Raw genomic sequence first — 20018 nt, 5'->3', positions numbered from 1 at the left:
GAGAGTGACGATATACGCGTCGAAAGACGACTTGAGTTTCCCCTTTTACTGTAAAGTAGAGATGTGAATGACGATAATGTATACTCGCGGTCTGATCGTTTTTTCAAAAACGACCTGGTGACCAAAGTTTTATTAGCGTAAGGTCTTTGCACACGACTCTCTTTAGGGTGTGGTAAATGATCAATAAAATCTATCCGTACAATTGTGCACACAGGATATTCGGAACAAGGAAGTATTCTTTTGGTTTGGCTGCTTGAAAACAAGATTCAGTAGTGCTTTAATTAGAGAACGGCAGCATTGATTTCAATGTGGAAAAGAAATTATAGAAAATGCTTCCCTCGTATCCTTAAAACGGAAATTTTCAAAAATTGCGACGAACATGTTCCTTTATTTTTAATGAGGAGTGTATATACAGAGTTCGGTCTTCTTAACTTGACAAACTCATGATATACTGTGTTTTTAGTTGAATTTTTGAGTCCCCTCTTTCCCATTAGGGTGCTTCCTTTAATCAAAGTAGCACATTTCAAACTGTTCAACCATTTTCCCGTGATGCGATTATAAGCAATAGGCAACATCACTTCGAATGTGGAAGAAAAATTACATAGAAAATCCCCCTCTCCTTCTCCCCATTAAAACGTGAACTCTCAAAAACTTTGGTACACGTGTCCACGTATTTTTAATGAAAAGTTTATATACTAGGTTTCATCTTCCTAATTGGTACTTGAGATAGTGAATTTTTCACAGAAATGTTTACCCCACTCGCGCCTTAGGAGACGCATTTTAATCAGCGTAACATGAGAAAAACTCATCTCGAGGTACGTGATAACTATATCCAACAATTCAGTTCAAAAGGTTTAGCAATCACAAACAAGAACGTTTTCATTTTTACATAATAGGTGATATAAATATTTTTGAGGAAGGCTCGTCTCATATATATATATATATTACTTTGTAAGAAAATATCAGGAAAAGATAGAACATAAAGCGAGATATGGTCGATTACAGGGTGAGGACGAGACCGACTTAAAAAAATCAGGGAAATTGAAACTAAGAATCTGTAGAAACTCTGATATAAGGAATGTTCTTGTACTAGTTATCATCACTTTTCGAATGTTAACTAAGGTAACCACCAAATGTTAGGTATTTATCCCTATTATGAAATGAAAGTCGAACATTTAAAATATTTATTTTGATCTAATTTTTGCCAGTGTATTGGTATTCCAAATTCTAAATCCACGTTTAAGAGTTCACTTGGGGAAGGAAGAAAGCCTCCTTTACACACTGATTCTATTGTTGTACAATTAAGGAGATATTCGAATTTTAGAAGAGCTTTCCAGCAGTGATCAGGAACCATTCCTCGCACATAAACAAGTTGTTTTTCAGAAAGGTGCTTTAAATTTATTTTCAGGGTAACGGAATAAAATCCCCCAAACACTAGAAACTGCTCATATATTCTTGAGACGAACATCAAATCACTGTTATATAAAATGTAACCTTGAGATGGTTCCAGATCTTTAAAATCCGACCATATATCATGAATAACTCCTTCAGCTAAACCTTCGACAAAGATAATAGTTGTTGTATCGTTTTCTATAACAAATCCTACAGCTGTTCGATGTTTGTATTCGTTTCTGATATCATTTTGAAGTTGCTTTTGTTCTTGTTTGTAATACTTTAGTAAACTAACTGGAAGAGTTATATTTCCCATAACACTTCTATTGATCGCAAATATCTTGCGCATCAGGCTTTGAGCAATTGCCTTATCAGAAAGAATGAACATTATTTTGTTATATATTGATTTGATTAACATTGCTCGTATAGGAGTTATGTCTGGAGGCTTTTGTAACTTAACACATATTTCGAGAGTTGTTTGAAGTTGAATAAAAATGTGTGTGTCCAGAAGATAATTTTTTGACTTTACTATAAAATTATCAGTTTCTTCTTGAAATATGCTTGGAGGTCGCACTGGCTCAATCATTTGTGAACACCTTTGTCTTCGGAGAAGGTCATGCAGGTAAAATTTTGCTTGGCCTAAGAACACATGGCTAACGTTCTTTTCTCCTGGCACTTTTGAAACAGCCCGTGATTGTTTCTTGGCATTTACGGAACTTTTCTTTCGGTCCTTAGTAGTAGAAGCTTTTGATTTCTTCGTTGAGGCTCTTGATTTCTTCGCTGAGGCTCTTGATTTTCGCGCTGAAGCTTTTCCCTTGCCTTTTGCAGTACTTTTCTTCGTCCGTTTCTCTGAAGTGAACAGTAAATCAGTTGATGCTTTTTTGACCCCAAACATGTTCACTTCGAGACAACCTGTTTGCAGGAATTCCAATAGACTAATATAATTATATCTGTACGTTAGCATTACATGTGTATCATTCAAAATGACTTCTGTAGCACATTCTTTTTGTTCTGTTGTTATCTTTCTCATATTTAGAATATTATAAGTTGCATAAATGTGAGATATCCTGTAAAACAAAGAAAGTTACTTGGTGAGTTTTTAAATCAGAACAGTTAATAGCTTCTTTCCGTAGACTGAAGTTTCGACTCTGTAACATTATCGACTTTAGAGTGTTAATTAGAATTTGTATAGTATAAAATCAACTTGAGGAAGAGTATAACATATTTAATCAAAATTATTTAAGAAGACTTCTAATGGACTAATGTACATAAGATTGATCGGGATATATATGCAAACGATATTGAAACAATCTCAAGAAATGTCATTATTCCGCTATTATCAGTTGCCTTATGTTGGGTCTTTGACATGGTTTCAGTATCTTAGAGCTGAGACGGAAGTACTTACTTTTAATCCTGTCTATAAGCTTTCAAAAGCTACGTTCAGTTTGTACACGGTGATACTTGCGACTTCATTTGAGGAGCCTAAAACCACAAATATCCATGGGACTGGGACTGGCATTTGAGATCTTCATTGTATGCTTATAAACAGCAAATGTGATACCTGTTTCCAGCACCATTTTGTGATACAAAGTCTGAAGGATGATCTTGCTGTTTGACTAGAAGGCTAATTTGTTGATGGGGTCGTGTCCGTATGGGCGTAGTATATCTCTTTGAAAATGGAGTCATAATGTTTGTCATTAAGTATGCGGAATTCATTTCGGCATTTGTGGCAACCCTGCGAATAATCAGCTTCCCATGCAACGATAACGTTTCTATAATGTTCGTGTATAACCAGCTTTAGAGCAAAAGTGCTTTTAAATACCGCACTAACTAGAAGAAGAAGAAGAAAAAGAAAGTTTAAAAGGTACTGATTAATATTGATTTGTTGGTTGATTCTTTCAAGTTTGTGAGCTCCTCCGTGGCTAAGCAATTAGCATACGCGCTTTTGGCGTGGGAGACCTGGACTCGATACACGGTGGGAGCTCATGTGGTTCGGATTCCACGTTAATCAGTAAGCCCACGTCTCATATAGCCTCGTTGCTAAAAGGAACGTTAAAATCGACTCAACTCAATCATTCAAGTTCTTAATGTTGATTTATGTTGTTTACTAGTTGTTATGACAACAAATGCTATCTAGGTACGTGTTTATTTTATATAGAGACTATATAACTAGATATATCATCGAACTATAAGGACATCTCTAAGTTTGCTGAAGTGTATAATACAAATATCCATAATAAATCGGATTTTTAAGCTACTAAAGCTAATGTGTAATTATTTATACATTGAATAACGAATATTAATGAGTTCAAGAGTGAAAATAACGAACTGTGTGGTAAATATATCGTTATGTCCAGCATAACTGAATATAACAACAATCATGAATTCTTTCGGAATAACTTTCCTTGCATTCTCGGGCAAAGTTGCTAATGTCATTTCATATATGCGTCTATGACTACTCCTTTCCGTACATTTATGTCGAAGTACGATTCATGTGCACAATGTGCCATTTAAGAAACGAAACTGAATCTGGAAAACAAAGAAAAAAACTTCGTTTTATTCAAAGTAGGAACCTCCTTTGTCCACACACTGCTTTGCATGATCCAGTAGTCATGAAATTACTTCTAGTATTCCTGGACGGTTATAGTTTTCGAAATACTGTCACGTCTCTGGATTATGGAAACATCGGAACAAAAGCAGTTATTCAGTGGTGTTTTCAGTTTGGGGAAAATAAAGTAGTTACAGGCGGACGAGGAATGGCGAGTATGCGGAGTGTGGTAACAAACACATTTTTGGACCAAAAACCCACACATGCTCCTGCGTGATTATTTGGCGAACAGTCTCCTTGTTTTTCCCTGCGAAATGTGGTGTCTGAAGGTTTGCATTTCGGTCATTCAAGATATTCCGAACTTCGTCAATCGTTTCGGTTGTTATGATACCTGCTTAGATCTGGGCGCTCATCTTCCACAAACTCTGACAGCACGGAATCTCTTACGACATTCAGAAACACAACAGCGAGAAAGACACTTGTCCTCAGAAACCTTTTTCACCGTCTCAAGTGGTTCCATTGAAGTTTTCCCGTGGTAGTATGCTATTTTCCAGTAGACGATAACTTGATCGCCAAAGGGTCTTTCATGAGTGATTTTATTCTGTCTCTTTCACTCTGAATTTCATGAGGTCATGTACCACTTTGTCACACTTCATTGGTGTGTGAACGTTATGTCTTTTATTTATTAACAATAATTTGTTCTTAAGACAGTATTACATATTTAATTTGTTCATAACAGCATCTTCCTTAACGTGTATGACGTTAAGGAAGATGCCGTAGTTTCTCCCTCGTAAAGCAAGGAACTACAGAACATCGAAACATCGTGGTCAGGTATGTGCCACGTTTTGCACTTAAAAATAAACAAATATAGACACCGTAGAGCAGTGGTCGCCAAACTTGCGAAGCTTCTGAGCTGCCCAACAGTTTTTAAATCATATTGTGAGCTTAAAAAAAAATCTTTTTTAAAAAAGTCTTACATTTGTTTATTGCCTATAAACCTACATTTCTTTTAAATATGAACCGGAACGTTAACGCTATCTACCGAATATATTCCCGTGAGCTGTTAGTAGCTCGCGATTGACGATTTGGCGATGCCTTTAAAAAAAAAAAAAAAAAAAAAAAAAAAAAAAAAAAAAAAAAAAACTACTGTCTCACAGGCAGGTAATAAGCAACGGAAAAATGAGTGCAGTGAAATAATTCTGTTAAAGTTTTGTTTGAAATTGAATCAATTAACTGCTTGTATGAGAGGAAGACGAAAACTGATGTTCACTGTTAGTAAATTGTTATATAATCGCATTTATGACCTAATTTATCGAGCACTTATTGAACTACCTTACCGTTTTTACGATAGCAATTTATTTCCAGTTTTAATAGCCTTAGACAGGCCTATATTTAAGTATTTTACTCCCCTGGTCCCAAGAAAATTTATGTGCCTTCCCCTCTCTTCTTATTTGTTCGTATTCAGTTATGTGTACGCAAAAACAAAACTGACAAAAGGAAAAATATTATGTAGTGTGTGTCTAGGATACAAAATAAAAGCAAACATCACTAAAACTACTAAATACTAGTCTACAGAAAATACAACACAATATTGTCGACAAGTTTTCAACTGAAGTTAATCAGTTTAGTTTTCTGTTTTCAATATAGATCTCCCAGAAATTTCTGTCCCGTGGGCATCCTCTTTTTCCGCTTTTCATACTTCAGTCTTGAATTTTCTTTTATAAATTTGCCGCCCTGGGTCCAATTATAAATACGGGCCTGGTGTTAGACTCGATATAATATTTCTTAGGAGTCGAAACTCACCAATTCTTATGAAGAATTTCTTCTGGAAAATTCCGCAGTGTTTGTAGGTTAATTACCAGAGGACAAAGGAAGTTTTCTTGTGTTTCATTCATTAAGTGATAAACAGATATAAAAGCTCCAAAATAAGTGAAACCTGTGCATGGATCCTTTTGCTCCACCTTAATTGCATCACCACCTATAGTAGCGTAGAAAAAAGTGATTAATAGAAATCGGTTAAAAATGCAGTTGTATTGTGTATTTGGAAAACAGATTCTGGCAACTTAATTTTATTTGTAATGACTTCTCTTAGGTCTGATATGCCAAGAGAAATTTAAAGTATTTTTATTTGTATTTTTTGAAATTTAAAGTAGGTTTTTAGTTCAGGAAAATACACTATTTAAACAAATCATTTGATAGGTAGCAGAAACTAGGCCTAAGGATTAGCATGTAAATAAACCATTTTCCCATGAGAACACTCATTTATTTCTCAGCAGTACTCCTGAACCAGACTTCAGTTTATTATGCTATTTTATATGCACACCTCTGAACTTATAATGATAGTGGACCTCGATTTCGTCCAATTATTTGTTATCCATTTATGTTAAGGTGGTCTGGTACCCCTAGCAAGCGTGAAAGTTATCACATTTAAAACGCATAGAAAAGTTTTGCACAATTTTCTTTTTAATTATTAATGTTATAAACGCCAAAATTTGAACAAACCTAGAAGAGATACGTATCTATGTAATTCATGTCTTAGTTAAATATACAGGATGTTTCAAAACAACACTAAGATAAGACAAAAAGAATAGACCAACCTGGGTGCACAAATGCTTCCTTTCGGAGTTATAGGCTGCCGAAGACATGAAAAAATGAAAGTAAATAGTCCGTTACTCTAAAACTATGGGACCTACCGTAGTCGGGTCAAGACCACTCAGGAACTAATATGTGCGCTATCCAAAAACAAACGTTTCAGAATCCTAAAGTACTCACGCAACAATTTTTATAGAGGAAGTTTGGCTACGGGCATATAATTTAAGGTACTCACCAACTACCTGTATAAAAATCACAGCGGAACTTGATTGTAAAACTTGGATAATTACATTTATGTATACAGAAGATCAATTCACGTAAGAAGGTCAAAGTTTGTGCGCTTACCTGCTCACGACAATCCCTTCCTCCACCAACGGTTGTGCTCGATGTGGTGGCCACGAGTCTGGACTATCGCTTTGCAACGCAATTTTCACTGAAGCAGTACGCGTCTGAGGGAATTTGTAGACACGCCGATTGACAACAGAGCCCCGCTATGGTGGTGGGACGCCTTCGCGCGAGGGTTTGTTTCAGAAGGCCAAAGGCGCACAAATCCATCGGCGACGCAACTGGTGACTTCACAGGTATGGACGAGAAGGATATAACAGACACACCAGTCTTCGTGGCTATACGCCGATAATATGCGACAGAACTGCGAACAGTGTAACTGGATGCTTTGCCCATATGGATCCACACTTTCCAGGTGTCCCTGCCATGCAGCTGTGGGATGTACACCCATGGCCAAAATTATTGTCGCATGTCTATAAATATGTTGTTGTGGGAATAAAATTTAATAACGAATTCGCCTGGTATTTCTTATAATGTTAGTATGTATATAATTGGCAAAGACATGTATGTGGCAAATTTCATGTCAAAAGAGCAGTAAATAAGAACAATAAAACTTTCTTGTCCAGTTAGCAACATTTTCTTTTACTCATTCTAATTTTCGTATTTATAATTCTTTTACTGTGAAACTTACCACAAATATACATTTCCCGATTATACACACAGTACCAGTATTAAAAGTACCCTGCAAAATCATTATCAAATTATATTCTTACAAGAAGACAGTTATAGATATGCGACAATCATTTTGGACATGAGTGTACATTGTGTATAAGGGTTCCATGATGTTCGTTTGACAGTAGGCTGCATTTACCTTGGCCTTCGAATCCACACAATGCATTGGCAACTTCCTTCGGGCGCAGAAACCTGCTACCACCATCAAGCCTTTCGAATACTTCTCGCGACATTCACGAACGAACTCACCACGGCCCTTCGCATGATGTGGTGAATAAACGATGTCCCTGGGCTTATTGGTGTCATCAAGGTAGATCCAGACTTCATCTAGAGTGACAACCCGCTGCAATTTGTCATCTGAGAGGTAATGTTCATACAACTTTCTTGCGCTCGTGAATCTCTCTTGAATGTGCCTTGGTGATAACTTATGCCCCATCGCCTTATGACGTTTTTTCAGTCCCAAATTGTCCTTTATGATACGGCATACTGTGCTCTGTGATATCTTGCATTTTGAGGTGGCAAGTTGCTTTGGGTGGGTGGATTCTCCTTCACAACTGATACCCTGATGTTTCTCACAACGCATGATGTCATGGCTGGACATGCCCGTTTTCTTTTCACTCTCATGACTTGATATTTAGGGCCGATGCTTTTACAGCGCTGGCTCACCCTTGCTACTGTACACCTGCTGATATTGTTGCCCCTTGCCGCACACATTTTCACAATCACTGACGCACTGAATTGTGCATTGGAAAATGCACATATGTACCTTTCCCAATAAGGTGTCACTTTAACAGACATAATACTTGTTCACCACAACAACTTCCACACAGCGTTGTACGTGACTCACTACTGGATTTACAGGTTATTGACTTCTGGTTCCTTCTTCTACGAATGTACCATGACTGTAGCACGAGAACGTGCAGAATAGCGCTCGTAAATCTGCCCACCATGGAGACAAGATCTACAGAGGTGGTCAGGAATATAACTCATGCGCAGAATAATTGAGGAGAAGTTTGTTGAAGGCTCTTTCCGGGATTCCGAAATTCTCATTTTTTATTCTCGCTCCCATAGGTATTGTCTCAATACATTTCAACGGTTGGTAGCTGTGTTCTACCCAATTCCTTGGGTGTCCCAATAATGCTATTCCTAACGTCAGACCGTAACAAACTTGTCGATGCCATAACGTCAGCGTATCTGTCACTCTCTTCCTAATAAAAAGTACTTAACACAGCTGAAACACTGTTCTCACTTCTACATACTGCACTTCACACGAAAACAAATTATTTATTTAAAATTTCCTACAGCACTAATAAATAACTCAAGCAGCGACAATCACGTTCGATACAGCTGGTTGACTACTGGCGACTGATAAGACCGATCCTTTCAGCTGGGCAAGTACAAGAGAAGAGGCGTTCGGGGAGAGGTGGGCGGCAAGTGATCTAGTGTGATAAGCAGATGCAATACGGCATTGGGAGCAAATTATTTATACTATTACTGCTCTTAGAATGTAGCACTAAAGTGTTTTCTTCGTTATTCAAGAGACTTCAATAATTTTATATTAAAATTTAATTGTACGATACGCCAGAAAATCAGTGCATTTTTACAAATAATTAACTAGGTTTTTATGCTTATGGTGTACAGAAATAACCGTAATAAATTTGTTTTATGTATTTATTTCTCCTTTCCAATGCTATTTCAATAATTTAAAAGACCGAAAAATATAGGAAATATTTAAAAAATATTTTTTGGAAAATCAGTTGAAAAATGAATCTTTTGTTGATTTTTCTAATATTTGGGCTCTACTCGGCAGCAGAAGGAGTTGTCTGATCGAGTTGAGATTTTTTATACGTTTTATTGATGCCATTTGGCCAAAAATCTCCACTAGCCGTAACCGGATTTCGAAAAAAAAAAAAAAGTTTTTTTTCGATACACCCTAATAACTACCCTACGTGCGGCGGGATAGGACACGAAGAAGATTCAGAGCGCGGAGATAAGAGTACTTAAGAGAACGAATGTGCGCTGCACAAATTAATTAACAGTGAGTGTTCAGGTCCAGAAAAATGGGCAATATCAATGAACGACAAACGAGTGTCATCCATATACTCGTACCAGTCCGGTTCAATAAAGCAAGTGCGTTTGCGGTAGAAGTGGACACATTGAGATTTCTCAGTGGAAAAGTGAAACCCTGGCTCGTTCGACCAGCAAACAAGACAATGTAGAGCCAGTTGGGGACACTAAACTAAACTAAAAGCTGTACATCGTTCATTCATCGAAAATTTTGGTGTGAATATTTGAGTCCATGGATTTGGTTAGTGCGGTGGTTCCCAACCTAGTTCCCAATAATTTCCGAATGAAGGACTGATTTCACTGTTGTTATCAGTTAGTGAAGTTGATATTCCAGTTGGCTAATTCATTAAAAAAAAAAAAAAAAAAAAAAAAAAACTTAAAATCACTAAAATATAGTTGCAATTTGATAGCTTGACAGTTTTATCGGTTTTATTAAGTTACCACAGCAGAATTTGAATAATAATAATAATAATAATAAATTATGGTAATAGTCATTAGATGATGATGGTGAAGAAGATGATGATGATAAAACGCAATAATGCTGTTCTGAACGTTGTTTCGTTAATATTACATACCTATGAAAAGTGTTTCCCCATCTACCATAAGATGAAATCCACCGCCTTTCTTTTTCTTGCCTTTGTTTTTCACATTTTTGCCTTTGTCAGCTGCGTTTTCATCACTTGGTGCTCGGATGTGAGACACTGATATGGAATCACTTTTTAATGCACTAATCTGTCTTTTTTCTTGTGTTATATTGCGTATAACTTCCAAGATGTTGGAGCAGTGACATTTGTAAGGAATTCCATGCAGCGTAGTGATACTTTCTTTTGATCTGAGAACTGAGAATATTTTGTGTACTATTTTATCCCATGAATTTTGCTTTTTAGAATGGGGTTCTTCTTTATTTTCATTGTACAGTTCAGTAAAATATTTATTTTTTCGATCCGAAGGTATGCGATATTTACGCCTGCCAATATCACTCTGTGCTCTGAAATGATAAATGTAGTTTATGTTGTTACCAAATGAATAAAGAAATAAAAAATTCAAAACAAAAGTTAATGTAAATAACGTATTGGTTTCAGATATTCTGGACTATAATGTGGCTCCATTTTTCTGTAAATCATATGTTATAGGGTGTTTAAAAATGACTCGAACAATTTCATCATCTTGTATTTTTTTAATTAATAACGTAAAATTTGACACATAATTACTATAATTCGAATTTTATTGATAACAATTGTAACACAGTAACTCACAAATATTCAATATGTGAGCCCCCTTTGTTATCCTATTGTATATCAAATCGGTAATCCGAATCCTCCAGTCCGTTTCAGCATGTTTTCATCAAAAACATTTTCCACTGCACCTGTAATGCGTTCTTGTTGTCTATGGTACAATGAAGTTCTTTACGAAATTTCGAACGAAACTCACGCTAAACTCACAACAAATTGACTAACGTGAAATTGTAGCACACAGGATGCTTTATCTGCATCACAGGCAGCCATCTTGCAACTTGTCACTCTACTATCTGGCTGAAGAAGTTCTAATTGCTACCGTGCCAACAAAAATCGAGGATGTAGTCGAAGTATTTGAATACAATTTTAATCATCGATATAGAATTTTAACGCCCATGGAACGATTTCTTACCTTTCGGATAATTTGAAACACGCTGTATATTTCCTCCAGTGAGGACTTTCGAGCTCATCTTCATCTATATGGTTAGCACACACTCCTTCTGAGCAGGAGATACGGGTTCGGTTTCGGGTGGGAACTCATGTAATGTAGATTCCTCTTTCCACATCTGTGGTGGACAAACGCCGTGCTCATGGGTTTTCTCGGGGTTCTCCCGTTTCCTCCCACTTTCTTCGTTCCACCATTTCACTCCTCTCTCATCATCACCGTCTCCTTTAACCTAACCGGCATAACTGTGGAACGTAAAACTTAAAGATTTCATGTAGGTCCACATCTCATATAACCTTAATATTGAAAAGGTACGATGGACTCCAAATCAACCATTGGAGTGCATATATAAGGATGCTTTTACTGACAGAGAGACTTTGGATTACTTAGTTAATTACATGATGTGATTACATGTGAAATAATTGAGACTTTTCATCTTTACAAGACTCATTATATTTTAACAAGTAGAATTTTGACCTCGTAAAAAAAAAAAAAAAAAAGAAAAAAAAAGAAAAACCTAGAAGTGCAACTAATCGCAGGAACCTGTTCCGTACATACCCAAAAGAAGGTTATCCATAGTGCATCTGAAATTATAGACGAGTAACGACTATTTAAAAAATAAATAAATAAATAAATAACTGAACAGATAGTTAACTTGAATTAAGAATTTAGTTTCTCGAAAACCTATGCTCTCTGTGCTGAGCTTCACAGAGATTAGAGAAAATGTCTGAATTTTAAATTCAAAGACTCGTAGAAGTATAGTGAGAAATAAAGGAAATAACTGATATGTCTTAAAAACACCATTGATGTTAATTTATAGATGTTAATTCAGTAAAATTCAATGGGCGAGTAAGCGCATCTGGACAAAAAAATTGAGCTCCGGCCTAGTGTGCTAACCATTTCTTCCCAAACCAATTGTTGTGATACAGTCTGTGATCTAAATTATGAACAGAATTTAAAGAATAATAGATGTGTAACTAGTCTGGTGAAGGATTGGGCGAAGCCACGTAATGGATGGGTAGGCCGGAAACAAGTTTTCGATTTCCGTCCCAGTTCTTTTTTACTCCAGAATTTGATTGAATATAGAAAATTGGGCGTTTATAGATACTTGTTGTTTTCTCATGTATACCTAAATCAATCGTCATAGATTCATTATTTACACATACAATGGCTTAGCTTAATAGTACATAGTCCTGTACACGAACCTAAAGAGTGGAAAATGAATATCTGATTTTGGGTAAACTGGGTAGTTTAATGTTAAAATTGGACAATGTTAATTAAAGCTTATATCTAGAACTAACACCTATTTGATGGCACCTACCTGGAACATACTGCTTTAGGACCACTGGCACCGTCGAATATAACCTTACTAGAGAACAAATGTATAAGATCTGGTGTGGAAAGACCTACCACATGTGTTACCGTGAAAGTAACCCAAGTAACACTGTCAACTTTCAACGTTTTGACGACCACATCTTTGTTGTCACAGTAAATCTAAGAACAAGAAACATCAGTGTAAAAAAATTATTCCTTCGTGTTTTATTTCTGTTTGAATCTAATTGTTAGAAAATACAGTCTAATATATAATCCAGAGTTACTCTAGTACAGTTGCTATTACATATAACCAGAATGTATGTAGAGGAATTAAAATACAGCCCCTCTTCAGATTACCCACACATTCTTGTTGATGGTCTGGAGAAAGAGACTAGGTGGATAAGGGTTAACGCATCGACACGATGTTGTTCGGCGACTGCGCGCAATCAGTAAGGAGAGAAACTTGGACTTATGGGTGTCGAATGAGTTGACAGGCCAAAAAAATCACCGTCTGGAGGTGTTTTGTTCTCTAGAATGTAAGGAATAACCGGGAAAGTTTCCTGCATCGGATTATTACTTTAAATGAAAAATAGATCTGCTGTGACAATCGTATACAGATAGGACAATGCTTGGATCGGATCATCATCCAGGACGGTTTCCTAAACCACCTCTGCACTCACAGGAGATGTTGCTGATATGGCGCTCTATAATGGAAGTGATATATTACATCTTTGTCATGCGAGGCGAAACCATCAGTGCATATTGTTATAGTGCTGAACTCCATGAAATGCACCGCAAACTTGGCCACAAATATCCAACAGTGGTTAACAGACATGATTTCTTCGTCAGACAACATTGTTCATCCACGTATCGCGCAAGGGACATCATTGTAATATGAAACCCTTCTTCACTCACCGTATTCCCTCGTTATTTGTCCAGCGGATTACAATTTCTTTCGGCATCTAGATCACTTCTCGGGGAAAGAAAAGACCTTTCCTGATCATCGGGCGGTGCAACATGTGGTTGAAAACTTTTGTACGTCACAGATTCCAGACTTCTTTTGCCAGAGAAACCAGTCATTGGCTTAGCGATGGAACAAGTGTGTGTCGTTGGAAATTACGCACGTGGCCGGACATTTCATTTGCACCAACCTAATAATTACACTAGCAAGCAAGTTTCATTCTGGTGAACACTACAAATTAATTAATTTTACTGATACAGAACTTTAATTATACCATGGAATCTAACTAAAAAATGCATTCATATTGCAGATAAGATAATACAGAATGTAGTAAACTAATGTTGCTTTCACCAAATTAGTCTTTGACTAATCTGGTGAATATGAATATGACTGAATAAATATCTATTTTTTACACTTATTTAAACTTGCTTTGAGATACGAAATGAAATTAAAATGTTTTAAATTACAATTTCGATCGATATTTCAATTTTCATTTAGTACACTAATTGTATTTTTGAAAGTTATGAAAATCTCAGAATTAATGTTCTTATAATATTTGTAAACACTAACCAAAATGCGATATACGCAGCTAATATACAAACTATTGTAAAAATAACAAATATATTGAGAACTTACAGTTCTTTCTTTTGTATTGTGTGTCACTTTCTTAATTAAAAACCAGCAGTAATCGCTCATTCTACCATCCTATTTTCCTTGATATCTCTGTTCGATTTTGTGAATATCACGGTGGAACTTTTCTTTACGCTCGTCGCTCATACTTCCTAAGTTCTCGGGAAAAGTCTAGGTGAGAATGTAGGAAGTGAATTTTCGGCTGAGCTGTCCATGGCTCTAATGAAGTTTTTTCATTAGGTCTAATTTTATATGTAGAGTATCATACTGTGCTTTATGTGGATTTACTAAAATATACTTAACATCGTGCTGTCCTGATACATACTTTTTTTTTTTTTCGGAGTCCATCTTTTACAGTGTAGCTTTACTCAATTGTCTTACTGTACCATAAGCTAAGAAAACATTATTTCCTAAATTATCCCCGCAAACTTAGTAATATGACAAAACCTTCAAATGTCCACAAATATGCCATAAGTACTTGTGAAAATCTATTATATAAAAGAGAACGCACAAATCCTTTGTTAGCTCATCACGCTAATACGGCTGAACCAATTTCTTTCATTTTTGGGGGTTATTAGGATTTGGACCCTAGATGGTTTTTATCATATCACTTTAATTTTTAATTACCAGTGTCTTGAGATAATTGACCATTCAAGTGTCCATAACGTACAAATCCTTTGTTAGTTCATCATAGGTATAAAAATAAACGTATTTATATGCAACCCGCATGACCGTGTCACTCGGCGGGTTAACATAAATGACAGGCGATATAATGTTAACATTAATGCAATCTTCTATGGTTTTTATCATATCAATTGAAAGCGAAAAAGTAAAAATTATCTAAGTAACAAAGTTTATTGCGTTCCGGGGTGACCGCAGCGAAGCGGGGCGGGTTAACATAAATGACAGGCGATATAATGTTAACATTTACTGCAATCTTCTATGGTTTTTATCATATCACTTGAAAGCGAAAAAGTAAAAATTATCTAAGTAACAAAGTTTATTGCGTTCCGGGGTGACCGCAGCGAAGCGGGGTGAACGCTGCTAGTTATTCATATATAAAGATAGACATACTATCAAATGTTATTTTTCTGTCTACAGAATATGCCACGAGTATTGATGGTTTAATGTTCCCATAGGATAGTAACAATGCTTTGAGGCTAGTTTAGAAGAGTGGATAAAAATCTCCGATCATCAGAGGTGTGTTGGAAACCTAGTGTTTAGATGCAGATCATTTGTATTTATTCAAGTACAGACGAATTTTTCCATAACATAGTAATTCGAAAATTGTTGAGTTTTTCGTGTATATTTTTAACAAAATGAAATTCTGGTGTTCGAATCCCGTAACTTCCATTCCTGTAATATATACTCAAGAACCTCTGCTTGATGCTTATAGAAAGTACAGCTCTGGTATAGAAAAAATGATTAGGAAAAAAATCAGATAAGGGCTATAATTTGGGTCAATAGACATGGATGTTCGAAGTAATTAATTTAATTCCTCTAGCTGTGACAGGTCACTAAGGATTGAAGCTCAGGTCCTTGAGCTATTAGTTTTATACCGGACGGAACATAAGTCTTCTCAAAATTAGATTTTTTTTTTTTCCTTTTCAAATGTATCCCAATATCTGTTAGGCGGAAATATCAGCCTTTGTTGCAGAGAAAAATCTTGATACTCAGGCACTTGGAACTATTTGCCAGAGGAGAAACCGTACCAAGTTTGCACAATAAAACACCCTCTTAGCCAATTTCCGTTGGTCAGGTTCCTAGAACAATAAAACGAAACAGTTGAACACACTTAGAGGTTGGCGTTGAACTACTGTGCATTCTAAAAATTTTAAATTTTAAGGAACGTTTTAGAAGTTATTTTATGTTTGGTTTGTCTCTCTGAAATCAATTACGCTTTCATATCGTGCAGACATTAATAATACTTGTGAAGTATACAAAGTGAAATGAAATTCCCAGTTGTACGTCCTACGGGTGTGCCTTTTAAGCTAAAGGAACTGATTATTAATGAAAGTGAATGATTGAGAAATAATTAGTAGCTTGGTAATGTGCGAGGGAACGGGAGAGCCTCCGAGAAAACCCACAAATGCGTTGTCGTCTTCCACAAACTCACATAGCTTGGGATCGAACCAGGAACCATCTGATGAGAGGTGAGCGCTCTACCACTAAACCATCGTATCCTGTTGTGATTCATGATAAGCTTCCTGTATTATTATTTCGGAATTCTGTTACCTTTTGTTTGACTGATAGTGAAAAACTACTGTACATTATAATATAAACATTATCATAACTTTTCTGTGTAAAGGGGCCATTGAAAAAATGCGTATTTGATCGTATTTATTTCATTCACTTCAGTATTGAGACTATTTATGTAAAAAGATATGTATGTTACCAACTGTAATTAAAGCTTAATGAAGTTTTTATCTGCGTGTGACATAACTTAACAAAAATAAAACAAACAAAAAAGAAACAGTAAACACTTCTTACTCTTTAACAGTAGATAAGACAAGTAAAAGATATTTTACCTTAGCTGCAGGGTCCCAGCATTGAATATCTAGTGCATTACTTGGCCGGTCAGGAATTATTAAGTAATTGAGATGTAGACTTCCTAGGGCTGGTCCCGCTACTACAAAGACAGATGTGTCTTTTTCTTGGATAGGCTCTTCCTCAGGTTGACCTTTCTTAATTTTAGCCTTTTTAGGCGGTTTGGCTTTTTGTTTTGGAGGCTTCAGTAGGAATCCTATGAGAAAAGAGATGGTGATAGTAGTCATTGCTTTTTTTTTTTTTTTAATTTTTTAATCTTTAACAGAAGCTAAAATTTGAATTTCAAGAACAAATAAATTATTACCATAACAACATACTTGTATATTCATTGTCGTTTTTCCGTGGTAATTTAAACAAATAATACGCATATACATATTCAGTTCTGTTTATATTTTTCTACTATTTTGTTTGGCTTTTATCACACGTTACAAAACTCACAGTCTGGTTATTAAAAATGTAATAAAATTGGCTAATTATGAAAATTCACTCTGGATATATAGAGCTTTTTTAAATTTATCTGAATTACCAAACAAAATATAACAATATACGTATGTAATTATTTAACTTTCATGTATTTATTGTTTTTTCCTCCAATATAACATTCCTGTTTACAAATACTTCAGAAAATAAAAAAAAAAAATGATAGTTACAACTGTTCTTGTTCTAATTTTATCTTCATATTTAAACGTCCTTTGCCTTTTTCTGTACTTCACTGGGCGGGAAGCCTTTGCAAACATCAAACTTTATATATATACATAAATATATTGGAAACATTTATATTTGCTGTGATCCCTCATTGCACTCATTGCTTGAAAATTTCTTAATAGAAGAAACGTTCTACCTGAAACTTAATTAAAATGCAATAATCAGTTTTTTAGATTGAATTTTTTTCCACTTACCTTTTTAGTCACAATGTGGCATATATGTTGGAATTAGTTCTATTGAATTGGAGACGAGTTAAGATGTAGAACGCGAACTTCATTTTCGAGCTTACGATAAGTTGTGCCTTGCTCTGGCCTAGAGAGCATTTTGTCTCGGCTAACGTTATATAGCTGTTGACTACGATAAATTGTTTACTAAAGAGAGGTTTCGATTTTAATTGAATTTACCGTATTCGTAATGTTGGTTTTCCTGCTTGGATTTCGCTGACCCTTAACTCCCAATTATTTGGACGCCCTGCAAACCAGATGGACGGACATTAACCCATTGGAAGGGTCATCGATGAGGAGACATCGAGGTCCACAAATAAGTGCGAGTAGATTGACCAATCCTAAAAGTCATTCCTTTCTCACCCACTTACACCCCTTTGACATCACAATCTGTTTCTTTTGTATATGCTTGATTTTATTTGTATGCAACCCAGGTCAGATCCTGTACTTTATGCTCTACCAAATTCAATGTTTACAAAATCCTGGTCTTAACTTGTCAGTTCTGACATCCCCAATTACACAATTAATTAGCACGTTGTCTGAGCTTTCAGACTGACAAGGGGCGACTGCACAGTATGTATGCTTTCCTCTGGACGCATATGCACAATAGATATTGCCACATGCGTGTGCTTTAACATTTATTTAAGCATTCGTAATTCCACATATGTTTCTTGATAAAATATCACGCTATGTTTACGAAAAGATTATAATACGCAATGAAAATTTAATACAGAAAGTGGAGAGTGTATTATATGTCTATACTTTTGCTTTTTAGATAATGCTTACATTACATATTGGAAACAATACATCTTACTTGACGAAACGAGCTTTTGTTTTCCTTATTCTGTTGTTCACCAACTACGAAACCATCCATTTCTGTTTTTCATAGTTTGCAGTAGTCTAAGACAGGAAACGAAAAGAATGGTTTGTATATTTATTTATTCGGAACATTTTCTTTGTATTTAGATTGATATGAAGGAAGCTGTAAAAGTTCTTATATGCTGTGGATGTCTTGGAGACCGAAGTGATGATACAAATGAAATAGTGGAATGTGACGGATGTGGAGTTACTGTTCATGAAGGTATCGTTAATAATTTATTTCTTAGCTGAAGTACCAGTTCATCGCACAAGGAAGTTAAGGTGTATGTAATAAATTATGTTTGAAAGTAAAGAAATGAGTGAAATAAATAAAGAAGAGCAACATCTTTGGCGTTGCCCTTGTCGATATCAGTGAAATATATAAATAACAAAAAACATGAAATATAAATTATAAATAATAAGAGTAACGCCTACTCTGTCACTATCAATAAAATAAATATTTAACGAAGAATAACGCCTTTGGTGTTGCTCTTGTCAATATAAGGGTAATGAATTTTTTTTTTTTTTTTTACCATCCCTACCCCTAAATCTCCATGGCAATGGCGGCTAAAGTTGGACTTCAGCGGCGTCGGGAGTCCTACTGTTCGACTCAGCGACCCCGAAAACTGTGAATTTGACACTAATATCAACCATTTTGAACATATTATTTTTCACACTCAAACAAACCTCCGATGGGGCCTAAAATTAGACTTCAGTGACGTCGGGAGTAATACTGTTCATCTCAGAGACCCCGAAGAACTATCAGTTTGATACTAAAATCATCTATTTTTTATGTACATTTTAACCTTCCGTAATTCCTCCCCTCGAGTCGAAATTCTGAAGAAGAGCTTCGTACGAGATTAGATCTGATGAAGATTTATCTGTATGCCAAACTTGGTGGATCTAGACCATTCCTTTCTATGCGGAAAGCTGATAACAGACACACATACATTATTATTATTATTATTATTATTATTATTATTATTATTATTATTATTAAAAAAGATGAGAAAATGTAATCTGGTATAGCAGTAGCAAAAAGAAGTTCCATGATAATTTTTTATAATAAGTATACTTTCATTCGAAAGTTTTTTTAATGAATCTTGCACACCATGGAAAATAACTTACGTCGCAGAATTCGTATTAGCACTGCTGTGTATTTGTAAAAATACCAGAATACTAAATAACATAACATACGTTTTCGTTGCCTTGTACTTCGTATAATTAAAATTTTGGCTATCAGTGTATTTGAACAACATATGGTAAAGAAAACTTATAATTATGGAAGAACATACTTTTATATAACGTTATAGGTTATCTCATTGTTTGAGTGAACCCTGTAGTTTATTTCTTCACCCTTGAATCTTTAGTCATAATGTTTCTTGTTACTATTTAAATCTCTACTTAACAAATCAAGTAATACTTATTTGTTATTATAAACGTTGAATAAAATTTCAATACCTGTAGTGACACATTTATTTCG

General features: G+C 35.5%; 2 protein-coding genes across 6 annotated transcripts in view; one reads left to right on the top strand and one right to left on the bottom strand.

The window, feature by feature from the left end:
* The window catches only part of LOC145678698 (PHD finger protein 14), a 101886-nt gene that overhangs the window by 28776 nt on the left and 53092 nt on the right, over nt 1-20018 (top strand). For all 5 annotated transcript variants that reach the window (XM_081749111.1, XM_081749112.1, XM_081749110.1 and 2 more), the window contains exon 4: nt 18644-18758. In XM_081749111.1, coding sequence (XP_081605237.1) covers nt 18644-18758 — 115 coding nt within the window. The remainder of the gene's footprint in view (nt 1-18643; nt 18759-20018) is intronic.
* LOC145678929 (uncharacterized) lies at nt 1154-17048 on the bottom strand. The gene is made up of 5 exons (XM_081749536.1): nt 16730-17048; nt 12618-12790; nt 10192-10604; nt 5744-5918; nt 1154-2459 (listed from the first exon to the last, which is right to left on the bottom strand). The coding sequence occupies exons 1-5, from the start codon at nt 16973-16975 to the stop codon at nt 1154-1156; spliced, it is 2313 nt and encodes a 770-aa protein (XP_081605662.1). The 5' UTR covers nt 16976-17048.

Source organism: Thermobia domestica, chromosome 2 (assembly GCF_964235325.1).
Source record: "Thermobia domestica chromosome 2, izTheDome1.hap1.1, whole genome shotgun sequence".
Taxonomy (NCBI): Eukaryota; Metazoa; Arthropoda; class Insecta; order Zygentoma; family Lepismatidae; genus Thermobia; species Thermobia domestica.
This window is presented reverse-complemented; position numbering and strand designations above follow the sequence as displayed.